At 40.0% G+C, this 23,332-nt stretch overlaps 1 protein-coding gene across 3 annotated transcripts in view; it reads right to left on the bottom strand.

Annotated features, from left to right (window-relative positions):
- LOC126109767 (protein CREG1) overlaps positions 1-19,690 on the bottom strand; it is a 49,727-nt gene extending 30,037 nt beyond the window's left edge. The window contains exons 1-2 of one of the 3 annotated variants that reach the window (XM_049914822.1): positions 19,550-19,690; positions 1,140-1,365 (exon numbers count right to left, since the gene is read on the bottom strand). In XM_049914822.1, the coding sequence (XP_049770779.1) occupies positions 1,140-1,362 (223 nt within the window). In that variant the 5' untranslated portion in view covers positions 1,363-1,365; positions 19,550-19,690. Of the gene's footprint in view, positions 1-1,139; positions 1,366-14,137; positions 14,158-15,152; positions 15,307-19,549 lie in introns of those variants that run through there. The other 2 variants (XM_049914821.1, XM_049914823.1) reach the window with 2 other exon arrangements.
- Positions 19,691-23,332: the final 3,642 nt, after the last annotated feature.

The following is a 23,332-nucleotide window of genomic DNA, read 5'->3' on the forward strand; positions in this document are numbered from 1 at the left end:
CCCTCAGAGTGGTTGGTGGGCCACATCGTCCATAAACAGTGCTTTTCGATCTATCCCAGGCATGTTCGATAGGGTTCATGTCTGGAGAACATGCTGGCCACTCTAGTCAAACAATGTCGTTATCCTGAAGGGAGTAATTCACAAGATGTGCAAGATAGGGGCACGAAGTGTCGTCCATGAAGACTAATGCCTCGCCAATATGGTTGCACTATTGGTCGGAGGATGGCATTCATGTACCGTACAGCCATTATGGCCCTTTCCATGACCACCAGCGGCATACGTCGGCCCCACATAATGCCACCCCAAAACAGCCGGGAACCTCCACCTTGCTGTACTCACTGGACAACTGGGTTGCCTCCACACATCTCCAACAATTGTCTGGTTGAAAGCATATGCAACACTCATTCGTGAAGAGAACGTGACGCCAATCCTGAGCAGTCCATTCGGTATGTTGTTGGGCCCACCTGTACCGCGCTGCATGGTGTCGTGGTTGCAAAGATGGACCACACCAAGGACGTCGGGATTGAAGTTGCGCATCATGCAGCCTATTGCACACAGTTTGAGTCATAATACAATAATCCAAAGGTAGAGGTCATCCAGTGCAGTAGTAGCCCTTGGGCATCATGAGCGAGGCATGTCATCAATAGTTCCTGTCTCTCTGTCTCTCCTCCATGTCCGCACAACATCTCTTTGGTTCACTCTGAGATGCCTGGATACTTCTCTTGCTGAGAGTCCTTCCTGGCACAAAGTAACAATGCGGACACAATCGAATCGCGGTATTGACCATCTAGGCACGGTTGATCTACAGACAACAAGAGCCGTGTACCTCCTTCCTGGTGGAATGACTGGAACTGATTGGCTGTCGGACCCCCTCCGTCTAACAGGTGCTGGTCATTAATGGTTGTTTACATCTTTGGACAGGCTTAGTGAAATCTCTTAACAGTCAAAGGTACTGTGTCTGTGATAAAATATCCACTGTCAACGTCTATCTTCAGCAGTCCTGGTAACTGAGGTGATGCAACACTTTTTTTTATGTGTGTAAGCAATTGGCCCTATTAAAGTTTGAATCTTCATATAGCAATGTGCCCTGTACAAATGGGAATGGACTGGAATCAGCAGATAGTAGAAATCAGACATACCTACATTGTGGACGATGTAGCGCGCCATGCGCACCACCTCCGTGTGAGGTGGCGGGCCAGTGCCCATCACCTGCTGCTGGTAGAGTGTAGCATACTGCTGGTACTTCTCCGCAGCGTACGCGTGCCCGTCCCACGGCTTGCCGGGGTAGCCGTAGTACTTGTCAGCAGAAGCCACCGCCACCAGGGTGGCCATCAGCAGGCAGCATGCCGTGTGGGCTGCCATTGTCTGGAAAAGCAACCGTCTTATGAAACGAGGCACAGATATCTTAGCTAAAAATTCAGATACTTATACTACAATGGAGAGTACAGTGTGCATCATCTCAAAAGGCAGACAAACTTTGAACTGTTCTATGCATGCCACTCCACTAACCATCAGCAGGTAATGAAATGTATGAGAGTATCTTAAATATAAATAAGTATTTTCTTTCTCGGTGTCTACAGTTGATAGGACTGGGCCCACGTTTCTGGTATGCTTTGAAGGGGTGCATTAGGAGTGGGGAGAGCTAGCCCCTCCACACGTCCAACCTGTTCATCAATAGAGCTCATGATGCACCCCTTCACTGCGCAATGCATAATTATGAAATTTCTTGCTCGTGAAGGTGTTCAGGCAATGGAAATCTTTCAGAGATCGACTGCACAGTTCAGAGACAAAGCACTGTCAAGGGTTCATGTGTTTTCCAGCCATAAAGAATTCAATGAAGAATGAAATGAGTAGAAAATCAGGAACACCATCACCATCCTCAGACCAGTATAATGGATGGACATGTTTACACGGTTCAAGACGTATCTGAAGAAGGTCCATGGGCGAGTGTGTCCGCAACTGCAGAACAGGTCAGAAAAAGTAAAGGGAGCTATCAAGTGATGATCACAAATGACAAAGTCCTGTAAAATTTGTGCCAAATGTGTCCCTTGCATTATGATCAGAGATCAGAAATTGAGACATCTGGAGGTCTGTCAGAGGCTTACAGCAAGGTTAACGAAGGAAGGTGATGCATTTTTGAGTTGGGCCATCATCTGGGATGAATGTTGGACCACCACTTCACTCCCAAGTCAAAACAAGCCAGTATGAAGTGAAAGAGGAAAGGGGAGATAGCCGCAGTGAAAACTGACTTGGCTGTCAACTGATAACCATTTTCTTACTCCAGCGAGGCATTTTGCTCATTGATTTTTTGCACGAGCTATGCACAATCGATGCTGTCGAACCTGGTTAGCGCTGTATTTCACCACAAAAGGCAAAACCGACCAACTGAGAGGCCATAATCCTCCATGACAATGCCAAGCTCCATACTGCAGCTCTAACGCTCTCCAAAGTACAGGAAATGCACTGGACTCAACTCGATCATCCTTCCTGCAGCCCAGTCCTATCACCCCGCAATTTTTGTTTCTTTTGGCCACTTAAAGAATCTCTGGGACGCCAACAATTTGAAGATGAATAGGGCATGGAGGGATTCATGTGCAATTGGCTCCTGACACAACCATCTCCATTCTATGATGTTGAGATAAAGAACCTTCCTTCTTGTTATGAAAAACATATTTCTAAAGGAGTAAAATACCAGAAAAATAAATTATATTTGCCTTTTACTTTTCACTAAATATTTTTTAAATAAAATCACATTTATACTTGATCCACCTTCTGCATCTCCTTGACACTGTGAGCAATGCTGGATAGCAACAACTGCTTTTCTATGCAGACAGCTACGTTAGTACACTTCATTGCTATCTGCAGCAACACACTGTAAGAAGGTTCCGCTTCCTCTCCCCTTTTGTTTGCTCATTTGTTCACTCATTCATTCATTGCTGTTTCACAGATCCCATCAGAATGGAAACCTTCAGGGGCATCTAACGAATCAAGGTGGACATTACAATATCGCAAAGACACCATAAAAACTTCATATGTCTACTGTATTAACAATAAGCTATCACTACGCTGCTTAATGCTGTTCATACTAATGCCATCTAAATTTAATCAAATAAATTAGTAAGAATCTGCTATTCTGGACAGAAATGAGCTGGCTCCTCAATTTTACTACACGGCTGTTGTTTAGCTGCTATTAGTAGCTTATTATTTACTTGGCTACAAAGAAACTGTATAGCACAAATAATTCATCTAAAGCAACATCTAGAGGGAGGGTTTGAAAGGAGAAAGATCACTGGAGTGACATTATTGACCTCTCATCAGCTTACATAGTGGCAGCCTGTTATCATGAGCTAATATGCTACAACACACTGTAAACATTGCACTAAACTTGTGCCACCTCTCTTTTGATGTGAGCCAGAAATCACACTAAAATTATGCCATTCTCTTTGAATGCTTGCTAGTATGCAAATAAAACAGACGAAGACCACGTTTTGTTGAGCTCTCGCTGCAGTAACTAAAAACCAGTGTCGACAGCTGAAATGCTGGTCAACCGCACCACTATCAACTCATACAAGGGATGCTGCTGTCTGTTTTTTATTGTGAAAGCTCTGATGTGATGTCATCCATTCTGGCACCTATGAGTGCTTTGTTTCCCACACCACCAAGTCACTACTTTTCTTTTAAAGTGTATGTCACATATAGTGCAAGTTTAGAATGATCATGTGCACTGACTGGCAATTTGCTGTCTCTGGGTCAATTCCCACTCCTACCACAAATTTTTCTTCTTCTTTTGTTCTCCTCATAATATTAACAATTAATTATATGCACCTGTAGTCTAGGGGTAACATCTTTGATCAGTAATCAAAACGTCTTCAGTCCCGGGTTCAAAGCTGCCGCCACTTAAATTTTGAAAAATGATCAGCATTGGTGGCCAAAGACTGCCAGCATAAGGTCATCCATATTCTGCCAACAGCCTTGTCAAAAAGGATGGAGGAGCGGACAGAGATTCAAAGCACTCTCTTGCCCTTGGGTTGGGACACTGCCCCTACAGACAAAAGAATCAGCAATGGTCAATGGCATGAGCATGCAGAAATCAATGAAGACCACTGCATTAAAGACACATAATGTGTATCCACAGGACACCTGGCCTGTAATTGGAAAAGTGTCATGATGCTCACTCCATTGCAAAAGATTCCGCAATAGCCCCCAAATCTGATCTCGAAGAGGGGATTGCCAAAGGGGAGGTGACCATGGGAAGAAGACTGAATAACAAACGTTGGGTCAAGGAATGTCAAGAGTTTGAATGTGGTAGGGAAGCTTAAAAATCTGAAGAGGAAAATGCAAAGGCTAATCTAAATACAGTGGGGTCAGTGAAGTGAAATGGAAAGAAGAGATGATTACAGAGTAATATCAACAGCAGCAGAAAATGGTGTAACAGGAGAAAGGTTTGTTCTGAATAGGAAGGTAGAACACAGAGTGTGTTACTGTGAAGATTTCAGTGATAGGGTTGTCCTCATCAGAATTTACAGCAAACCGACAACGATAGTTTGGGTATACATGCTGACTTTGCAAACCGAAGATGAAGAGACAGCGACAGTATGTGAAGATACTGAATGGGTACCTCATTACATAATGTGAGATGAAAATCTAATAGTCATGGTGACTGGAATGGGGTGTAGGGGACGGAATAAAAGAAAGGGTTACAGGAGAATATGAGCTTGATACTAGAAATGAGAGAGGAGAAAGACTAGTCTAATTGAGTTCTGTAGTAAGTTCCAACAATTAATAGCGAATAATTTGTTCAACAATCACAACAGGAGGAGTTATACTTGGAAAAGGCCGGAGATACGGGAAGATTTCAGATTACATCATAGTCAGGCAAGGATTCCAAAATCAGATATTGGATTGTAAGGCTTACCCAGGAGGAGATATAGAGTTAGATCACAATTTAATACTGATGAAGAGCAGGCTGAAATTTAAGAAACTATTCAGGGAGAATCACTATACAAATAAGTACTAAGGAATGAAGAGATACATTTTAAGTTCTCTATGGCTATACGTACTGTAATAAGGAATATCTCAGTGGGCAGTTTAGTTGAAGAGAAATGGACATCTTTAAAATGGGTAATCACAGAAATTGGCAAAAAACATGAATACAAAAAATGTAACTGTAAAGAAACCACTGGTAACAGAAGAAACACTTCAGTCAATCGATGAAAGAAGAAAGAACAAAAATGTTCATGGAAATTCAGGAATACAGAAATACATGCTGCTGAGGAATGAAATATAAAAGAAGTGCAGGTAAGCTAAGGCAAAGACGTGAAGAAATCGAAAAAGAAATTGTTGTTGAAAGGACTGACTCAGCATATAGGAAAGTCAAAACAACCTTCAGTGACATTAAAAGCGTGGATGGTAACATCTAAAGTGCAACGGGAATTCCACTGTGAAATGCAGAGGAGGTAGCAGATAGTTAGCCTCTGTGAGGGGGATGACTTGTCTGATGATGTGAAAGAAGAAGAAACAGGAATCAATTTATAAGAGAGAGGGGATCCACCATTAGAATCAGAATTTAAAAGAGCTTTGGAAGACTTAAGATCAAATAAGATAAAAGGGATAGATAACACTCCACCAAATTTCTAAAAACATTGGGAAAAGTGGAAACAAAAATGCTATTCAGGGTGTGTAACATGTAAAAGAGTCTGGCAATATGCCACCTGACTTTCGGAAAAACATCATCCACAAAATTCACAAGATTGGAAGAGCTCACAAATGCAAGAGTTATAGCACCGTCAGCTTAACAGCTCATCCATCCAAGTTCCTGACAGATATGCTATGCTATGCACAAGAATGGAAAACAGAACTGAGGATGTGTTAGATGACAATCAGTTTGGATTTAGGAAATGTAAAGGCACCAGGTAGGTAATTGTGACATTGCGGTTCATAATTGAAGCAAGACTAAAGAAAAATCGAGACACATTCACATGACTTGTCGACCTGGAAAAAGTGTTTGACAGTGTCAAATGGTGCAAGGTGTTAGAAATTCTGAGGAAAATGGAGGTAAGCTATAGAGAAAGCCGGAGTTTCTTTGGGTTTTTTGAAGTATCATTTAATAATATTCTGCTACGGTAGTAGTTGAAGGCATTATGCATTGCTTTCTTGACAGTTAAATGCATTTCATTCAACATCTCTTTATTTATAGCCCCATGCTTTGTTTTACACCTATGATGCAGAAGTCTCTGTTTTTGTAGAAGTTTCTTCACTGTTACTGTTTACCATACATGTTCCCTCCCACTATGAACTGCTCTACTGGGTACATATTATCCAGTGCATGGTCAATTACTGTTTTTTTTAAACTTCCTCTACAGACTTCTATACTGTGCTGAAAGTTTCAAATTCCTCATCACATATGACATTACTGATTTTTTATCTGGTTTACAGAATACATACATCTTTCTGCTTGTTTTAGTTGTCCTTTATACTTTGGTAATCATTGTTGCCATGACTGTGTCATGATCACTGGTACCAGTTTTGATACGGACTTCTTCAGGGGTATCAGGTCTATTTGTTGCAATTAGATCCAATATATTTCCATCGTGAGTGGGGTTCCAAACTGTCTGAGGTGGTTTTCAAAGAAGGCATTTAGTAATGTTTCAGAGGCTGTCTTATTCACCCACCAGTAAAAAAACTGTAATTTTCCCAATTGCTTGTTGGATGATTAAAGTTTCCACCGATGATTACATTCTGACTGGGGAACTTACGTACAATCAAACTGAGATTTTATCTAAAGTTTTTGGTTACATTAGGAGACGAGTCTGGTGGTTGACAGGAGGATCCAATCATCATTTTATGCCCATTCCTGATACTGAATCTTGCCCAAACAATCTCACATGCAGCTTCCATTTCTATCTAGGTAGATTTGAGTGTCTTGTCTGCTGCATAAAATACTCCACCATCATTCTCCATTTGCCTATCCTTTTCATATGCACAGAAATTTTCCCCAGAAATCTCACTGCTATCAATTTTAGATTTTAACCAGATTTCGGTACCTAGTATTGTGTGAGCTTCACTGCTTCACATAGGCTTAGTAATGGGTAAAGCAGTTGGTACACTTCGGTTTCTTAGTGGAACATGGGGGAAGTGCAGTCAGTCTACAAAGGAGCTTGCTTACAAATCATTTGTGTGACCGGTTCTAGAATACTGCTCAAGTGTGTTGTACCCGTACCATATAAGACTAACAGAGGATTTTTTGAATCATCGGTCCTCTGACGGAACTGATGCGGCCCGCCACGAATACCTCTCCTGTGCCAGTCTCTTCATTTCAGAATAGCACTTGCAACCTACGTCCTCCATTATTTTCTGGATGCATTCCAATCTCTGTCTTCCTCTGCAGGTTTTACCCTCTACAGCTTGCTCTAGCACCATGGAAGTTATTCCCTGGTGGCTTAACAGACATCCTACCATCCTGTTCCTTCTGCTTGTCAAGTGTTTTCCATATATTCCTTTCCTCACTGATTCTGCACAGGACCTCTTCATTTCTTAACTTATTAATGCACCTAATTTTCAACATTCTTCTGTAGCACCACATCTCAAATACTTCGAGTATCTTGTGTTCCATTTTTCCCACAGTCCATGTTTCACCACCTCACAACGCTGTGCTCCAAATGTACATTCTCAGAAATTTCTTGCTCAAATTAAGGCCTACATTTAATACTAGTACTTCTCTCAGACAGGAATGCCAGTGCTAGTCTGCCTTTTTTATGTCCTCCTTGCTCCGTCCATCATGGCTTATTTGACTAGTCTACTTCGTGATCAACAATAATGATGTTTGGTTTCTCACTGTTCTCATTTCTGCTAATTCTCATTACTTTCATCTTTCTTCGATTTACTCTCAATTCATACTTTGTACTCATCAGACTGTTCATTCCATTCAGCAAATCAGTTAATTCTTCTTCACTTTTGCTGATGATATCAATGTCATCAACAAATCTTATCATTTATATCCTTTCACCTTGAATTTTAATTCTGCTCTTGAATCTACATTTTATTTCCAGTATTGCCTCTTCAATGTATATATAGACAGCACAGTAGGTGCAAAAGACTACATCCATGTCTTACACTCTTTTTAATTCAAGCACTTCATACTTAATTTTCACTTTTATTATTCCCTCTTGGTTCTTGGTACATATTGTATATCAACAGTCTTTCCCTACAGTTTACCTCTTTTTTCCTCAGAATTTCTAACATCTTGCTGCACTTGACATTCTCAAACACTTTTTCCAGGTCAACAAGTCATGTGAATACACCTCTATTTTTCTTTAATCTTACTTCCATTATGAACCACAACGTCAGAATTGCCTCTCTGGTTCTTTCAACTTTCCTTAAGCCGAACTGATCACCATCTAACATATCCTCATTTCTCTTTTCCATTCTTCTGCAAATTATTCTTGTCAGCAACTTGAATGAATGAGCTGTTAATCTGATAGTGCGATTCTTATTGCATTTGTCAGCTCCTGCAATCTTGTGAAGCGTGTGGATGATGTTTTTCACAAAGTCAGTTGCTATATTGCCAGACTCCCTTACATCCTACACACCAATGTGAATAATCTTTTTGTTGCTACGTCTCCAAATATTTTTAGAAATTCTAATGGAATGTTATCTATCCCTTCTGCCTTGTTTGATTTTAAGTCTCCCAGAGTTCTTTTAAACTCTGATTATAATTCTGTATCCCATCTCTCTTCTAAATCGACTCCTGTTTCTTCTCCTTTCATGTCATCAGATGAGTCCTCCCCCTCACAGAGGCCTTCAGTGTATTCTTTCCACCTATCCGCTTGCTCCTCTGCACTTAATAGTGGTATTCCCATTGCACTCTTTATGTTCCTACCTTTCCTTTTAGTTTCAGAGAAGGTTGTTTTGAGTTTCCTACATGCTGGGTCAATCTTTCCAACAATCATTTTGTTTTCTATTTCCTCACTTTTTCATGCTGCCATTTCAGCTTAGCTTCCCTGCACATTCTATTTATTTCAGCCCTACATATTGTACTTACTTCCTTCAACGATCAACTGAAGTACTTTCGTTCCCCATGGTTTCTCCACCGTTACCTTCTTTGTTCCAACAATTTTCTTCCCAATATCTGTGACTGCCCTTTCTAGAGATGCTCATTCCTCTTTAACTGATCTGTCTACAGAGGTATTCCTTATCAAAGTATCTATAGCCTCAGAGAACTTAAAGCGTACTTCTTCATTCCTTAGTACTTACATATCCAACTTCTTTGCACACTGATTCATCCTGACTAATCTCTGAAACTTCATCCTACTCTTCTTTATGACTAAATTGTGATCCAAGTCTATATCTGCTCCTGGGTATGCCTTATAATCCAATATCTGATTTTGGAATCTCTTCCTGACCGTGATGTAATCTAACTTAAATCCTCCCTTATCTCCTGACCTTTACCAAATATACCTCCTTCTTTTGTGATTCTTGAACAAAGTATTTGGTATTACTCGTTGAAATTTATTGCAGAACTCAATCTTTCTCGTCTCTCATTCCTGGTAGCAAGATCATATCCTCCAGTAAACCTTTCTTCTACTCCTTCCCCTACAAATGCATTCCAGTCTCCCATGACTATTAGATTTTCATCTCTATTTACATATTGAATTACCTGTTCAATATCCTCATATCTCGCTATATTCTCTATATCTTCATCTTCTGTTTGCAATGTCGGCATGTATATGTGAGCTATAGGTGGTGCTGGTTTGCCATCGACTCTTGATGAGAACAAGTATCACTGAACTGTTCACAGTAACACACTTTCTGCCCTATCTTCCTATTCATAACGAATCCTACTCCCATTAACATCATTCCTGCCACTGTTCATATTACCCTGCACACCTCATTGCCCCCCACTAAATCTAGATTGAGCCTTTGCATTTCCTTTTTCAGATTTTCTACCTTCCATACCACGTTCAAACTTCTGGCATTCCAAGCTGCAACTCATAGAATGTTATCATTTTGTTGGCTACTCAATCTTTCTCTCATGGTCACCTCTGCCTTGTCAGTCCCCTCCTGATCTGGAACTTTTTGCCAATGGAGAGACCATCATGACTTTTTTCAATTAAAAACTACATGTCCTGTGGATGAACATTATGTGCCTTTAATGCAGTGGTCTTAATTGCCTTCTTCATCCTCATGCCATTGATCATTGCTGATTCTCTTGCCTTTAGGGACAGTTTCCTACCCCAAAGGTAAGAGAGTGTGTTTAACTTCTGTTGATTCCTCCATACTCTTTGACAAGGCTGCTGGCTGAATAAGAGGTGACTTCTTATGCCAGAAGTCTTCGGCTGCCATTGCTGACAATTTTTATTCAAAATCTAAATCTGGAAGTAGGCATAAAATGCCAGCCAATATTGTACTGAATGCTTTCACAGAAAATTACTTTGAACAGTTAGTTCAGAAGCTTGCTCAAAGTGCAAATGATTGCAAAAACATACTTGACCTAGTAGCAACAAGTAGTCCTAAACAAATAGAAAGGATATGACGGATGCAGGGATTAGTGACTACAAGGCAGCTGTAGCAAGACTGAATACCGTAATATCCAAACCCACCAAAAATAAATACAAAGTACATCCATCTAAAATATATATATAAAAATAAATAAATAAAAAAAACAGATAAAAATTCGCTAGATGCCTATCTAAGAGATGTCTCCACTCTTTCCGATCTGACTATGTAAGCGTAGACCAGATGTGGTATGAATGCAAAGAAATTGTACCAATAGCAACTGAGAGATATATACACCACATAAATAAATAAGCAAAGGTACTGATTTTCCTGGTACACTAAGTGTTTCAGTACACACTTGCACAAGCAATGAAAAAAGAATGCCAAATTTAAAGGAACACAAAATCCACAAGACAGGCAAAATTTTACAGAAACTCTAAGTTTAGCAGGAACTTCAATGCGTGATGCTTTTAATAGTTTCCAAAACGAACCTCTATCTCAAAAGTTGGCAGAAAACCCAAAGAGATTCTGGTCATATGTAAAGCACACCAGTGGCAAGATGCAATCAATACCTTTTCCGCATGATAACAGTAATTATGACATGCCACTAAAGCAGAGTTACTAAGTACGGTTTTCCGAAACTCGTTCACCAAAGAAGACAAATTAAATATTCCAGAATTCAAATCTAGAACAGCTGCCAACATGAGCATCTTAGACGCAAATACCCTTGGTGCAATGAAGCAGTCTGAATCACTTAATAAAGGCAAGGCTTCTGGTACAGATTGCATACCAGTCAGGTCCCTTTCAGATTACGCTGATACAATAGCTCCATATCTAACAACGATGTACAACTGCTCGCTCATCGAAAGATCTGTACCTGAAGACTAGAAAGTTGCAAAGTCACACCAATACCCAAGAAAGGAAACACTGAACTACAGATCCATATCACTGATGCAGATTTGCAGTAGAGTACTGAAACATTATGTGTTCAAAGATACTGAATTATCTCAAAGAAAACAATTTACTGACTAATAGCACGGATTCAGGAAAAATCATTTCTCTGTTCTCTGTTCTCATGAGTGCTATTGACTGGTGTTATCAAACTAATATCAAATAGCTGGTGTTAAAACTTATGTATAGAGATAAGAATCAAAATGAAGACATAGAGAGAACGGGTAGAGAAACAAGTCTACCAAACACCCATACCAGAAGACGGGAGCAACCAGGTAATTGACCACCTGCTAGCCACCAATGGCTAACCTAGCTCTGGACAGAGCAGCAGAAAAGGGGTGAATATGTAGTGCAAGAAAATGGTTGACATATGCAAAACAGAATGATGTCAGGCGTGGCAGGCACAAAGAGATGAAGATTATCTCAAAGCAGAAACGGGACAATAACCTCAGCTCTTCATTTTGTGCCTTCCACTGACACAGGTATAAACCCAAACAAGTTTTTTTTTCAGAAGCTATTATTTTTGTATGTGAAATATAAGCTTCAGGGGTTGGGGGAGTTAAAATTCTAGAATGTAAAAAAAATATTTTCTTAGATATCCGAGATCGAACTTTTGAATTACTACCCTGATACTTCACGGAAATGGACTAACTATACCTTGTGAATATCATGCTGTATAGATTGCATATTTAAAAACCAATTCTTCTCTGCAATGTCCCACAAAAAGCTAATACATAAGGCAGCAAACATTAAAACTTGACTAGCACAAAATTAGGAGTGACTTGCAAAAACAGTATTCATAGAGAATTCATAAAAGCAAAATACTAACACTGGTACCAAACAAAGGCCATAAGATATGTAAATGAAACCAACAAAATCTTCAAGTACCACATCATAATTCCTTGAAGTGCAAAATGCTTTATGTTTAAATCATTTTCTTACCTAAGATCCTTTAAAGTATTTGAAAATCGATGTTTCTTTATTTCTTCATTCAACTGTGTACTATCAGCTGATTATGGCATGTGACAATTAACAAGTGCATCAAGCTCAAAGCTTCCTTTTAATTTCACAGCCACTGCAACAGCACGGTTGTGTAAACAAACTCTCTAACACATGCTTTGCACCATTCTCTATGTAAGTTGAGATAACACATGAACAATTACAAGTACACAGTGTTAATGGTGAAGCAATTAACAAATATATATCCCTCTTGATAATAAATAAGTCACATAGGAATGAAATGTGGACTTGTGCTGATTTAATCTATGTTCATTACAGCTTCTAGCGTGGAGAGTCTTTGTCCAAATACTGTATTTTATGTGGAATGTATTAGTTAATTTCTACATCATTAGTACAGTATGCACTCAGAATCTTTATGTTGTTGGTTTAACTTATTTTGAGTGATGCAATGTATGTGATACACAGTTTTGTTTATACCTAAGTTGGTCTCATGGCTGTGAAGTGTAGACAAAGCTCTGATCTTTGAAGCATTTGGTAACGATCACATGCCTGAAACAAGTTATCAGTCCACAAGTGCATGTTGAAATAAAAGGGACCCTTTATTCCAAAAATATTAAACAGCGCAAAGTGATAAAATGCTGAAATAAGCTATTAGTCTGTAAGTGAATACTGAAATAAAAGGAAACCCCCATTATAAAAATTTTAATCAGCTCAACGTGATAAATGGTTTTGACCATCAAAACGTTTACCAAAGTTGTGAACTCATCCACAAGGAAATTAAAGAAGTGGGAAGTATCACATACACACTCTGTAACAGTACAGACATTTTTTGACAGAAAAACTAATACAAGCTTCGAAAAAAAGTTCTAAAGTGTTTTACTGTCTCAGTCACTCGCTAGCTCTGCCGTATGAAAGTTTTGAGGAGGAGGAGGAGATGAGTGTTTAACGTCCCGTCGACAACGAGGTCATTAGAGACGGAACGCAAGCTCGGGTGAGGGAAGGATGGGGAAGGAAATCGGCCGTGCCCTTTCAAAGGAACCATCCCGACATTTGCCTGAAGTGATTTAGGGAAATCACGGAAAACCAAAATCAGGATGGCCGGAGACGGGATTGAACCATCGTCCTCCCGAATGCGAGTCCAGTGTGCTAACCACTGCGCCACCTCGCTCGGTATATGATATGAAAGTTTTAATCACAGAGAATGAGTTGATGGTTCAAACTGAGGAATAAGCAGGCAAGATGAGAATGCTAGCTTCACTACTGAAGTGGAGTAGAATTTGCTCAAGGAACCCGATTTATAGACAACTGTGGTATTCTTCAAGAGGTAAGTATAGGCCTACACCTCATAGAAGAATTAATCTCATACAATATTGGTAAATTTAGAGTAAAATAATTAATAACAATAATAACGAATACAAATACCTGGCATGAAACCAAGAAGAGGGAAACTGAAATTTGAAGATGGGACTGATAGAATCAGTGGAGCCTGTTAAACTTACTTTTTTCAAAATACATATTTAACTATTTTTTTGCGTTTTTCTGTTGATAAGTACAGACTTGCATAATATGTGTGAATTAGCACCATTTAATCACCTGACAACTAACTTTTGCAGCCCTAAATATTCCTTTTCCCTAAATTAGTTTTCTCCAAATTGATATCCCATATGACATTAAGGATTTAAAATAGACAGATCTCAGTATGTCACTGGTGCTGACTGAACATTCTACTCACTCAGATGCTGCAAGAACTTCCCATCTAGTTTAAAGCTTCTGCACCAATAATCATGCCACTGTTAGATAACAATGTCAGTACGAACAGAACAGAAAAATGCAGTGGCCTTGGATGACACAATTGGCAAGTCGCTGATGGAATTCTACTGCAGATTTCTGGAGGTGCACCAATTTACAGTTATAAGGTAATATGGCTGTATAAACTTGATTTCTGGAAAATGCAGCAGTAGATCCCAATTCCCATGTCAAGCTAAGGAACTGAGGATAAGATGCAGAACAGATTATTTACAGGACTATAAAACATAGCTTGGGATACTAGCTTAGTGTAATTGGGAGATGAAATTAATGAGGCTACATACTGCAACCAGATGGAGCCTGCACACATGCTAACTGGCTTACCTCAGTTCAAAAGTATTAAAGAACGATTAACGATTTCAAGTAAAGACGTGAGATGAAACTACTTTCTGTGAATGGAATCAGTCCGAGAGTAGCCCTTACCAAATGTTTAACTGTTATACCTATACTGATTCTTAAGTTCGTGGGCTACTTAAAAAGAATGGTAGTTTTCGATATTCGTGATGAGATGCAATAGTGGCGATACAACGAAGGGAAAAATATCGGCCAAATTGCATTCAGAAGCGCGATAACATTATATCATAATCAAAACTTTTCAAAAGCCTATCTGTTAAATCATTTCTAAAGCCTGTCATGATATGCCATGTGAGCCTTATCCACAAGTAAACGTAAATATAAATATTTCAGCAAGATCATCATTCTGTTAACTTTTTGCGTAAAGGTAATACTGAACTGACAGATTTCTTAGTTCTCTCGGTACTCGATTCAAATACATGGAATTTTTTTAAAAGACGACGAATGCGAAAATCTGTAATTTATGTATAGTCACATATTCGTTAGACATCGGCTATGTCCACTTGCGCGGTTTTGTCAACAAATCAGGGTTTCATTTCACTGCTTGAACTATGCAACAATCGTTGACCCTGAGGAAATGTACTCACTTTCTACTGAGCTGTTCCAGTACCGTCAACTTTCCTCTCCGAAACTCGCGCTAGGAATGCTATCACACTGCGTAAACAGCTCGAACAAAGACGCGCACTAGCCAAGTGCGTCAGTAGTGGGGGATCTCAGCATTCTGGGCGCAAATAAAAAAAACTCAACAGCTGATTCAGGAGGCTAGCCTTGGCAGCCATTGCCACTGTATTTTTGCGCGCTCGATCTGAATTAGAAACTGTAATGCCTACACGAGTGCTTGAAGAACGCCATTGGTGGTTGTCATAAGTATTTCCACTGCACCAGGTTTCCTTTTGTTATAACATTTGTGTCTTATTCTTCATTGACGAAAGACTTTTTTTTCTGTTCCTTAAGCTACATTATTTATTTGAGTAAGGTTTATGTTCTGTAGGTTTAGAAGCTGCTTCATAACTTGATAGGAAGGGTGAATCAATCAAGATTCAATATATACACTACCACATTGTATATACCGACATTACTTAGAAATCATACAATTAAGAAACTGCTGAGTTACCTTGAGACAAATGGTCTGCACCAGAGTGACTCGACAGGAACAAATGTAAACCGTGAGTCTGGATCCCAAGGTTATATGAGACAGCAAAATTCTCGATCGGTTAATGAGCCCTTTCAAAGCTCCCACATGGATTTATGCCTGCTTGGACAGTAGCATAGTTAATTTTACTAGAGATATGTGTGATGTCAGACTTGTTAGTGATGCACTAGCCGACCACGAGCCCTAAATTTTAACATTCTGCTTTTATCTGTGGTCAGACGCATCAGCCAGAATCAAGCCTAATGCTACATGGATAAGAGGCCAGAAAGCTGATGTTAGCTAGGACTTTCTACACAACACACAACCTGGTAAGGTCGCTGGGGAAACAGTGTTTGATTATTTTATTGAGAACACTCACTCAAATATGGTACTCTCGTTCGTCATTAATTAAAATTAGACGTAAGTATAAACAGAAAAAGCAGCAGCTCAAATAGTATACAGATGAGCTGGCTCATATTAGGAAAGATATGCTGAGACTGTACAGAACACATAAAAATTCTTGTAAACAAGAGTCTGATCTGGATGACATCTCATATAGAGCTTATTTACAATGTAAAGAGAACTACAAAGACAAAATGACCCCAGGCAAAAAACTAGCATGTGAACATTACATTAATGTGCTCCCAACAAATGTAAAGCAGCTTGGGATATAATCAGAGAAGAAAAGTCCCAAAACCACACACAAGATGCAGCACTGGACCACGAGGAAGTAAATGATTATGGTACTTTATAACTTCTGTGAGCAAGCTGAAAGACAAAATTAAACAAAATGGCACTTATGCTTTAGATCTTTTTGGTGCTGAGCCACCTTCCACTGGAATGCAGTCAGCACCAAGGATATTATAAAAGCTTGTCAGGATTCTCAAACTCCAGAAGTATGGACTATTATTGGTTCTCCAAACTTTCCACCTCTTTCTATCATCTTCAGTGTGTGTTTAGAACCTGCAGTTGTCCATGATGCGCTCAAAATTGCTGAAGTCATACCAATCTTTAAAAAGGGAGATAAGCATCTGCCCCAAAGCTACCCACTAATTTCTATTGGCTCAATTTTCTCTAAAGTTTCTGAGAATCTGATGTTCAACCAGCTAAATAGCTATTTTGGAACAGACCGTCTGGATTCCAACAGGCAAAAGTACCACTACTGCCATCACTGTAGGTGTTGGCCAGGTGTTAACTGCATTTGAACATAAGGATCTAGTATCAGTTGTATTTCGTGAACTCAGCAAAGCTTTAAACTGTATACCGTTTAGCACCCTAATTACAAAACTGGCATATTACGGCATACACAACCCATCTTTAGATGTAATCTAGTCATATCTAAGCAACAGAAAGCAGTTTGTATTAGTGAAGAACAGGTGATCTTCTTTGAAACAAGTTTGGACAGGAGTGCACAGCACTCTGTTCTAGGTCCCTTTCTGTTCATCACTGCAGTTAACGATCTGCCTAACCATGTAGGAGTAGATTCCATGGTGTGTTACGCAGATGACACAACACTGCTCTGCATGCACCATGGCATGACAGAACTCCATGTGGCAACACAGGAAAAATTAGAACCAGCAATGAATTAGTTTTTTTTTTCCCCAGTGAACTCATATACAATCCCGATAAAACACAATAACTAATTCTGGATCTGGCTACAGCTGGGGAAAGTAAATCAATAAAGCTGTTATGCTTTCACAGTGACTCGAAAATAAAGTGGGAGGAACATATAAGCCATGTCTGCAAGAGAATAACAAGAGTAGGCTATCTCATGTGGAAACTGATGGACGTAATCACTGGTGAGTATCTGGAGGCTGCATATTTTGGCCTATTTCAATTGCACATATCCTATGGCATACTGCTATGGGGGCACTCCAGCAGTGTCAGTGAAATTATAAAAATTCAAAAAAGTAATCAGAATAATAAGCAAAGTTACAACTAAGGAACACTTCCATCCCATTTTTATCAAGCTCCAGATATAAACTATTGTTAATCTATGCATATACACAGTGTTGCTCTATGTTAAAAATGACAAACATGAATCCATCATCAAAGAGATGATACACCTTCACAGTACCAGAGGTACAGACACATGGTTAGGCAGATCGTTAACTGCAGACACAGACTTAAAAAGACTTCAGACCCACACTTGATACACTAAGACACAGACTCAGAAAGGCTGCAAACTCACACAAAACAACATGCTTAAAACTTTTTAGTAAACTTACAGTACGTGCTCAGACATTGCCCTATAGTATTTTCGAAGTTGAAGTGTATGATTCATTACTCAAACACCCATTTTACAAGATAGCTAAAGTATTCGAAATATACATGATTGACATTAATACTTGAGGATATTTCTAAAAGGTATGGAATTAAATTGTAAAAACTTCACTGTCAAAATCATTCTTAATTGTATATTTAATGTTCAAACTTATTCCACTGTAAGTGCTCAATGCCCAGTATGAAGTGCATTTTTTTTCATATAAAGCTATATAAATGGCATCTAAATTTTTGTCTCGTAGTAGGCTGTTGTTGGACACGCTTTAAGTTTGAATTTATTGCTTACACAAGCAATACTTGTAAGACACCAAGGAATTAATGGCATTAGCTGCCAGTAGGCACTGATGTAAATCAATGGGGGGAGCTGAGTATTAGTGCTGGTCTGGGATTAGAACCCATGTCTCCTGCTTACCAGGCAAATGCGCTGGCCACTGCGCCAGCGCCATCCGGACACAGTCGTCATTGCAACTGAACGGACTACCCTAGCACGCCTCCCATCAGACCCAAATTCTCAACTTATCCACACACTACTGATGTAGTGCCTCGTGCCCATTATCTTCATTACTCATGGAATTTTCAGATTCCTGTAAGACTTCAGCATGGTGTGCATCCGAACTGAAGTGATCAATTGGTCATCCTGAACATAATTATATATGTGGTGTCTGTTCTTTTGCTCATATACAAAAGAACAGGCACCATATACATGGTGTTACTTTTAATACAAGTACATCTAACTTTGGAAAAAAGTTTCACATGATTCTCTAGGTTTAGCACCAAAAATAGTCATACCTTTTTCTGTGGTGTCGGTCAGAATTGTTGCACTCCATACTTGTACCACATAGTTCAAATTTGATGTGAATAATGAACGATAAGCACTATTTTGATAATCATGTTTATGACAAATACGTTTTTACACAGCTTACAGGCTAAGGAATCTACATGCATGCCGTGGATTGTTGTTATGGCGTGACATGATATGGATTTTTAAACCTGTGAGGAAAATGGGATTATGGGAGAAGTTACCAAAACACCACTTTGGGCAGTATACACTCACCTGGATGTGTAATCAGGATTGGGAAGTGGTGTGGTCTTGTAATTAAAATACTGTACTCAGATTCAGAAAAAGGAAACCACATAGGTTTGTTTGCTCATTGCTTGGTTGATTTAGGAGAGGGGATCTATCGGATTGGGAGGGGGGGGGGGGGGGGAGGGAGAATTGCATACTGAGGATTTTCAGGGGGACAAGAGTGTAGCTCCAGTATCCGCAGACCCATTACGAAGGAGAAGGAAAATGCAAAGGTAAATATACTACGCCAGTGGTCGTCGCACACGGGCGAAATCAAGTATCGTCTGCTCTGAGAATCTACATTACATTTTATAATGGTATGCTTTTAGCAACTAACAGCCGAATCCAAAAATGACAGTTAACGGTAAGAACTTCATACGAGTGTAGTTTTTTGCTCAGTAAGAAACAAAAATACTGAGAGAGACAGTAATATTTTAAGATGTACTTAATTTTAACTGACGTTGGTGAACTTGGCCGTGAGCTAAGTAAAGCTGGTCGCTTACCTCACGGGCAGAGGGGTAAGTAGTGCAGCTAATGCGCAGTTAACGAACTTGAGAGAGGAAATGTTTCACTGATTGTCTCCCGTAACTGACAACTCACAGATGTCAGTACGGATCAGCGGTTGCGCTCTACCGAAACTACAATTCGGTAGTTTTGGTACACTACATAAATGGCTTAATAAATGGCAATATTACCGGTAGAGGGAAATAAACATGAATGATTATGTAAGAGAGAAAATGGGAGCAGACGACGGACGACCTTTTTTCTTTCTTTTGGCTGTTTCTTCCGCACATAATTGGAACAGCATATCATTCAGTGTTAATCGATTGTGTATATTATATCCTTACAGAACATACACTGCATTTTATAAATAATAAAAATTAGTTGATGTAATTTCTGCGCATTTCTGTGATCAAAGCAATTACTTTTGGTTTTCATGCACAAACATAAAAATATATATGACTACTGTTGTTACTTCGTATTCAGTAGAACGTTCGTCGTGATGATAAGACAAGAGTTTCCTGTTATTACTGACAAATGCGAACGTTGTTTTTGATGATGTTTGGTTTGTGGGGCGCTCAACTGCGCGGTTATCAGCGACGTTGTATTTGAATAACAGAATCGAAGTACTGAAGCGATGTTTGATAATTTTTGTTTTCGTTTTTTTTTTATTTTACCTTTTTTTGTAAATTGCGTTACCTAGCGCTGTATGATAAATATGTCTAGTTTTCTTTGTTTTTACTACAACATCCGTCTATTTTACGTCACAAATTAACAATTTTGGAATAAAACAAAAGGCTAACTATGTAGAACAAAAATGTTCCGTACTTTACCTGTCCATCCTCACTCAGTTTCTATATGGTTCATTGCTTCCAGCTTTTAGGGGAATCTAGTGAGACATTGATCACATATGTAAGAAAGCGATCGCTATGAGGTAACCGACGATCGGTATGCAACACACCTAACGTACAGGTAACTTAGGTATGACCATATTTGGCCATCGTTACTAGGAAAACTACCCTTGTCAAGTCTTACTTGTGGTAGTATACGATAGCCTATAGTAGTTTTACAACTCCAGTTGGTATGGTTTATTTTGACACGGAAGTAACATGGATTCGTAAATGCGCATTACAGAGACGGCTGTTTTCAAATGTAACATTTGTTTGAAGCAAGGAATATGACATTATATTAAGACTGTTGTACTACAACACAACGTACAGCACAGATGACACTGGAAACTGTAAATAACTTTATTGGCTCTTTAGCAAAAACGTTTTTTTGACTGCCTCTGATCTAAGCCTTAGCGTCAGCTCTAGGCGGCGATTCGGAACGGAAAAAAGAGACGTGAGCAGTTTCACAAGTCAGATGGTGGCAGGGCGTGGTTTGGCGGGCGGTCGACTTTGCTGTCCACGATTCGCACAATTCTGGCATGAAACGGTCGATTGTTGCCATATCAGCTGAAAGGCAACTAACAAAAAGGCGGTCTCTTCCTAAAATTTAAATAATAAAAAATTCTCGCGTATGGGGCTTGGGAACACCTTGTGCAGAGGTAGTGTATCCCAGTTTCTCTGTTTGACATCATCGTACGTCGAGAGAATAATCTACCTGGCGTCTCCACCAAACAACGCATTCGAAGAAAATGTTCAGATGTGTGTGAAATTTTATTGGACTTAACTGCTAAGGTCATCAGTCCCTAAGCTTACACACTTCTTAATCTAAATTATCCTAGGGACAAACACACACGCCCTGCCCGAGGGAGGACTCGAACCTCCGCCGGGACCAGCTGCACAGTCCACCATGACTGCAGCGCCTTAAACCGCTCGGCTAAATACGCGCGGCAACGCATTCGAACAGCGTTACGAATTTTTTAAATAGCACCCAACATTTCTAATTCAGTAATCCACTTATTCTTCTCAAGATCTGCTCAGAAGCTTATCACAGGGAGGCATTCGTGTAAATATAACATTACTGAAAAGGAAACACAAAACTGACTTCGACTCTCCTGTAACAGCACACAGTAGAGATACCCGGGGGAACGTAGATCGTCCACTTGCTGGAGTTGAAAGTAAACAAATGGACATACAAGAAAAATGCCACGCTATTCACTGAGTAAACCGCATTCAGTTGAAAAAGAAAAAAACGTAATACCTTATGCCTACAATATCAGTGTGTCACTGTTGGAATCGGCCAACTCATATAAATATCTGGGTGTATCACTGTAGAGATATGAAATAGCCGGCCGCAGTGGCCGAGCGGTTCTAGATGCTTCGGTTCGGCACCGCGCTGCTGCTACGGTCGCAGGTTCGAATCCTGCCTCAGGCATGGATGTGTGTGATGTCCTTAGGTTAGTTAGGTTTAAGCAGTTCTAAGTCCAGGGGACTGATGACCTCATATGTTAAATCCTATAGTGCTTAGAGCCATTTGAACCATTTTTGAAGAGATATGAAATGGAATGATCACATAGCGGCAGTCGTGGATAAAGCACGTGGTAAGCTTCGGTTTACTGGTAGAATACTGGGGAAGTGCTATCAGTCTACAAAGGAGATTGCGTACAAATCACTCATATTGTAGAATATTGCTGAAGTGTGTTGGACCTGTACCAGACAGGAGATATTGAAGGTATACAGAGAAGGGCAACACGAAAGGACACATATTTGTTTGCTCCATGCGAGAGTGTTACAGAGATGCTGAAGAATACGAACTGTCAGGTTCGTGAAGATAGATATAAGCTATACCAAGAAAGTTTACTTACAAAGTTTCAAAAAATGGGCTGTAAATGATGATTTTAGGAATATTCTGCAACCCCCTACGTATAGTTCCCTCTGACGACAAGATCAGATTCCTTACAGCAAGCACGGGGATATTTAAACAACCATTGTTCCAGCGTTCGAAACGTGAATGGAACGGGGAAAAACCATAACAATTAGTACACTAAGACATACCCTCTGCCATGCACTTCACGTTGGTTGTCAGCATTTAGACGTATGTAGATGAGACACTTGCACAGGATGGAGCATCGTGGAGAGCTGCATCGCACCAGTCTTCGGACTGAAGACCACAACAAAATCACACTATGATGTGTTATTGAAGAGTTCTTGTGAAGAGGAAGTGGATAAAGAAATAAAAAAAATATTGCTGTTCATATCGTCGAAACTAACAAAGTTACAACAAAGGCAGTAATATTGGTTAATTCCCCATGGTAGCTTAACAACATTTCACTGATACTCTCTCTCTATCTTGAGCCCTGTTCCACGGTTATGCAGGGTTGGCCATGGTTAATCGGATGTGGCATGTTAATGTAAGGGTTGGACGGATGCCTTTCCTGTCGCCACCCCGTACCCCCCGGGACGGAAGTAGTGTACCCTAAGTGTCTGCATCAAGTGGAAGCCATGGAAGAGTGCGAATGTCTTCAGATGTCTGCGAGCTGTGTAACTGAGGCGGAACGTGGGGACCAGACCAGTATTCACCTATCGGGATGTGGAAAACCGCCTAAAAACCACATCCAGGCTTGCCGGCATACTGGCCCTCGTCGTAATTCGGCCAGGCGGATTCGATACGGGGCCGGTGCACCTACCCGAATCCAGGAAGCAGCTCGTTAGCACTCTCAGCTACTCTGGTGGGTCATTTCACTGATACACTGAGGTGACAAAAGTCATGAGATACGGCCTAATATCGTGTCTGACTTCCTTTTGTCCGGCATAGCAATTCGACATGGCATGGTGTCAATGAGTCGTTGGAAGTCCCCCGCAGAAATATTGAGCCATGCTATCTCTGTAGCTGTCCAT

Source organism: Schistocerca cancellata, chromosome 12 (genome assembly GCF_023864275.1).
Source record: "Schistocerca cancellata isolate TAMUIC-IGC-003103 chromosome 12, iqSchCanc2.1, whole genome shotgun sequence".
NCBI lineage: Eukaryota > Metazoa > Arthropoda > Insecta > Orthoptera > Acrididae > Schistocerca > Schistocerca cancellata.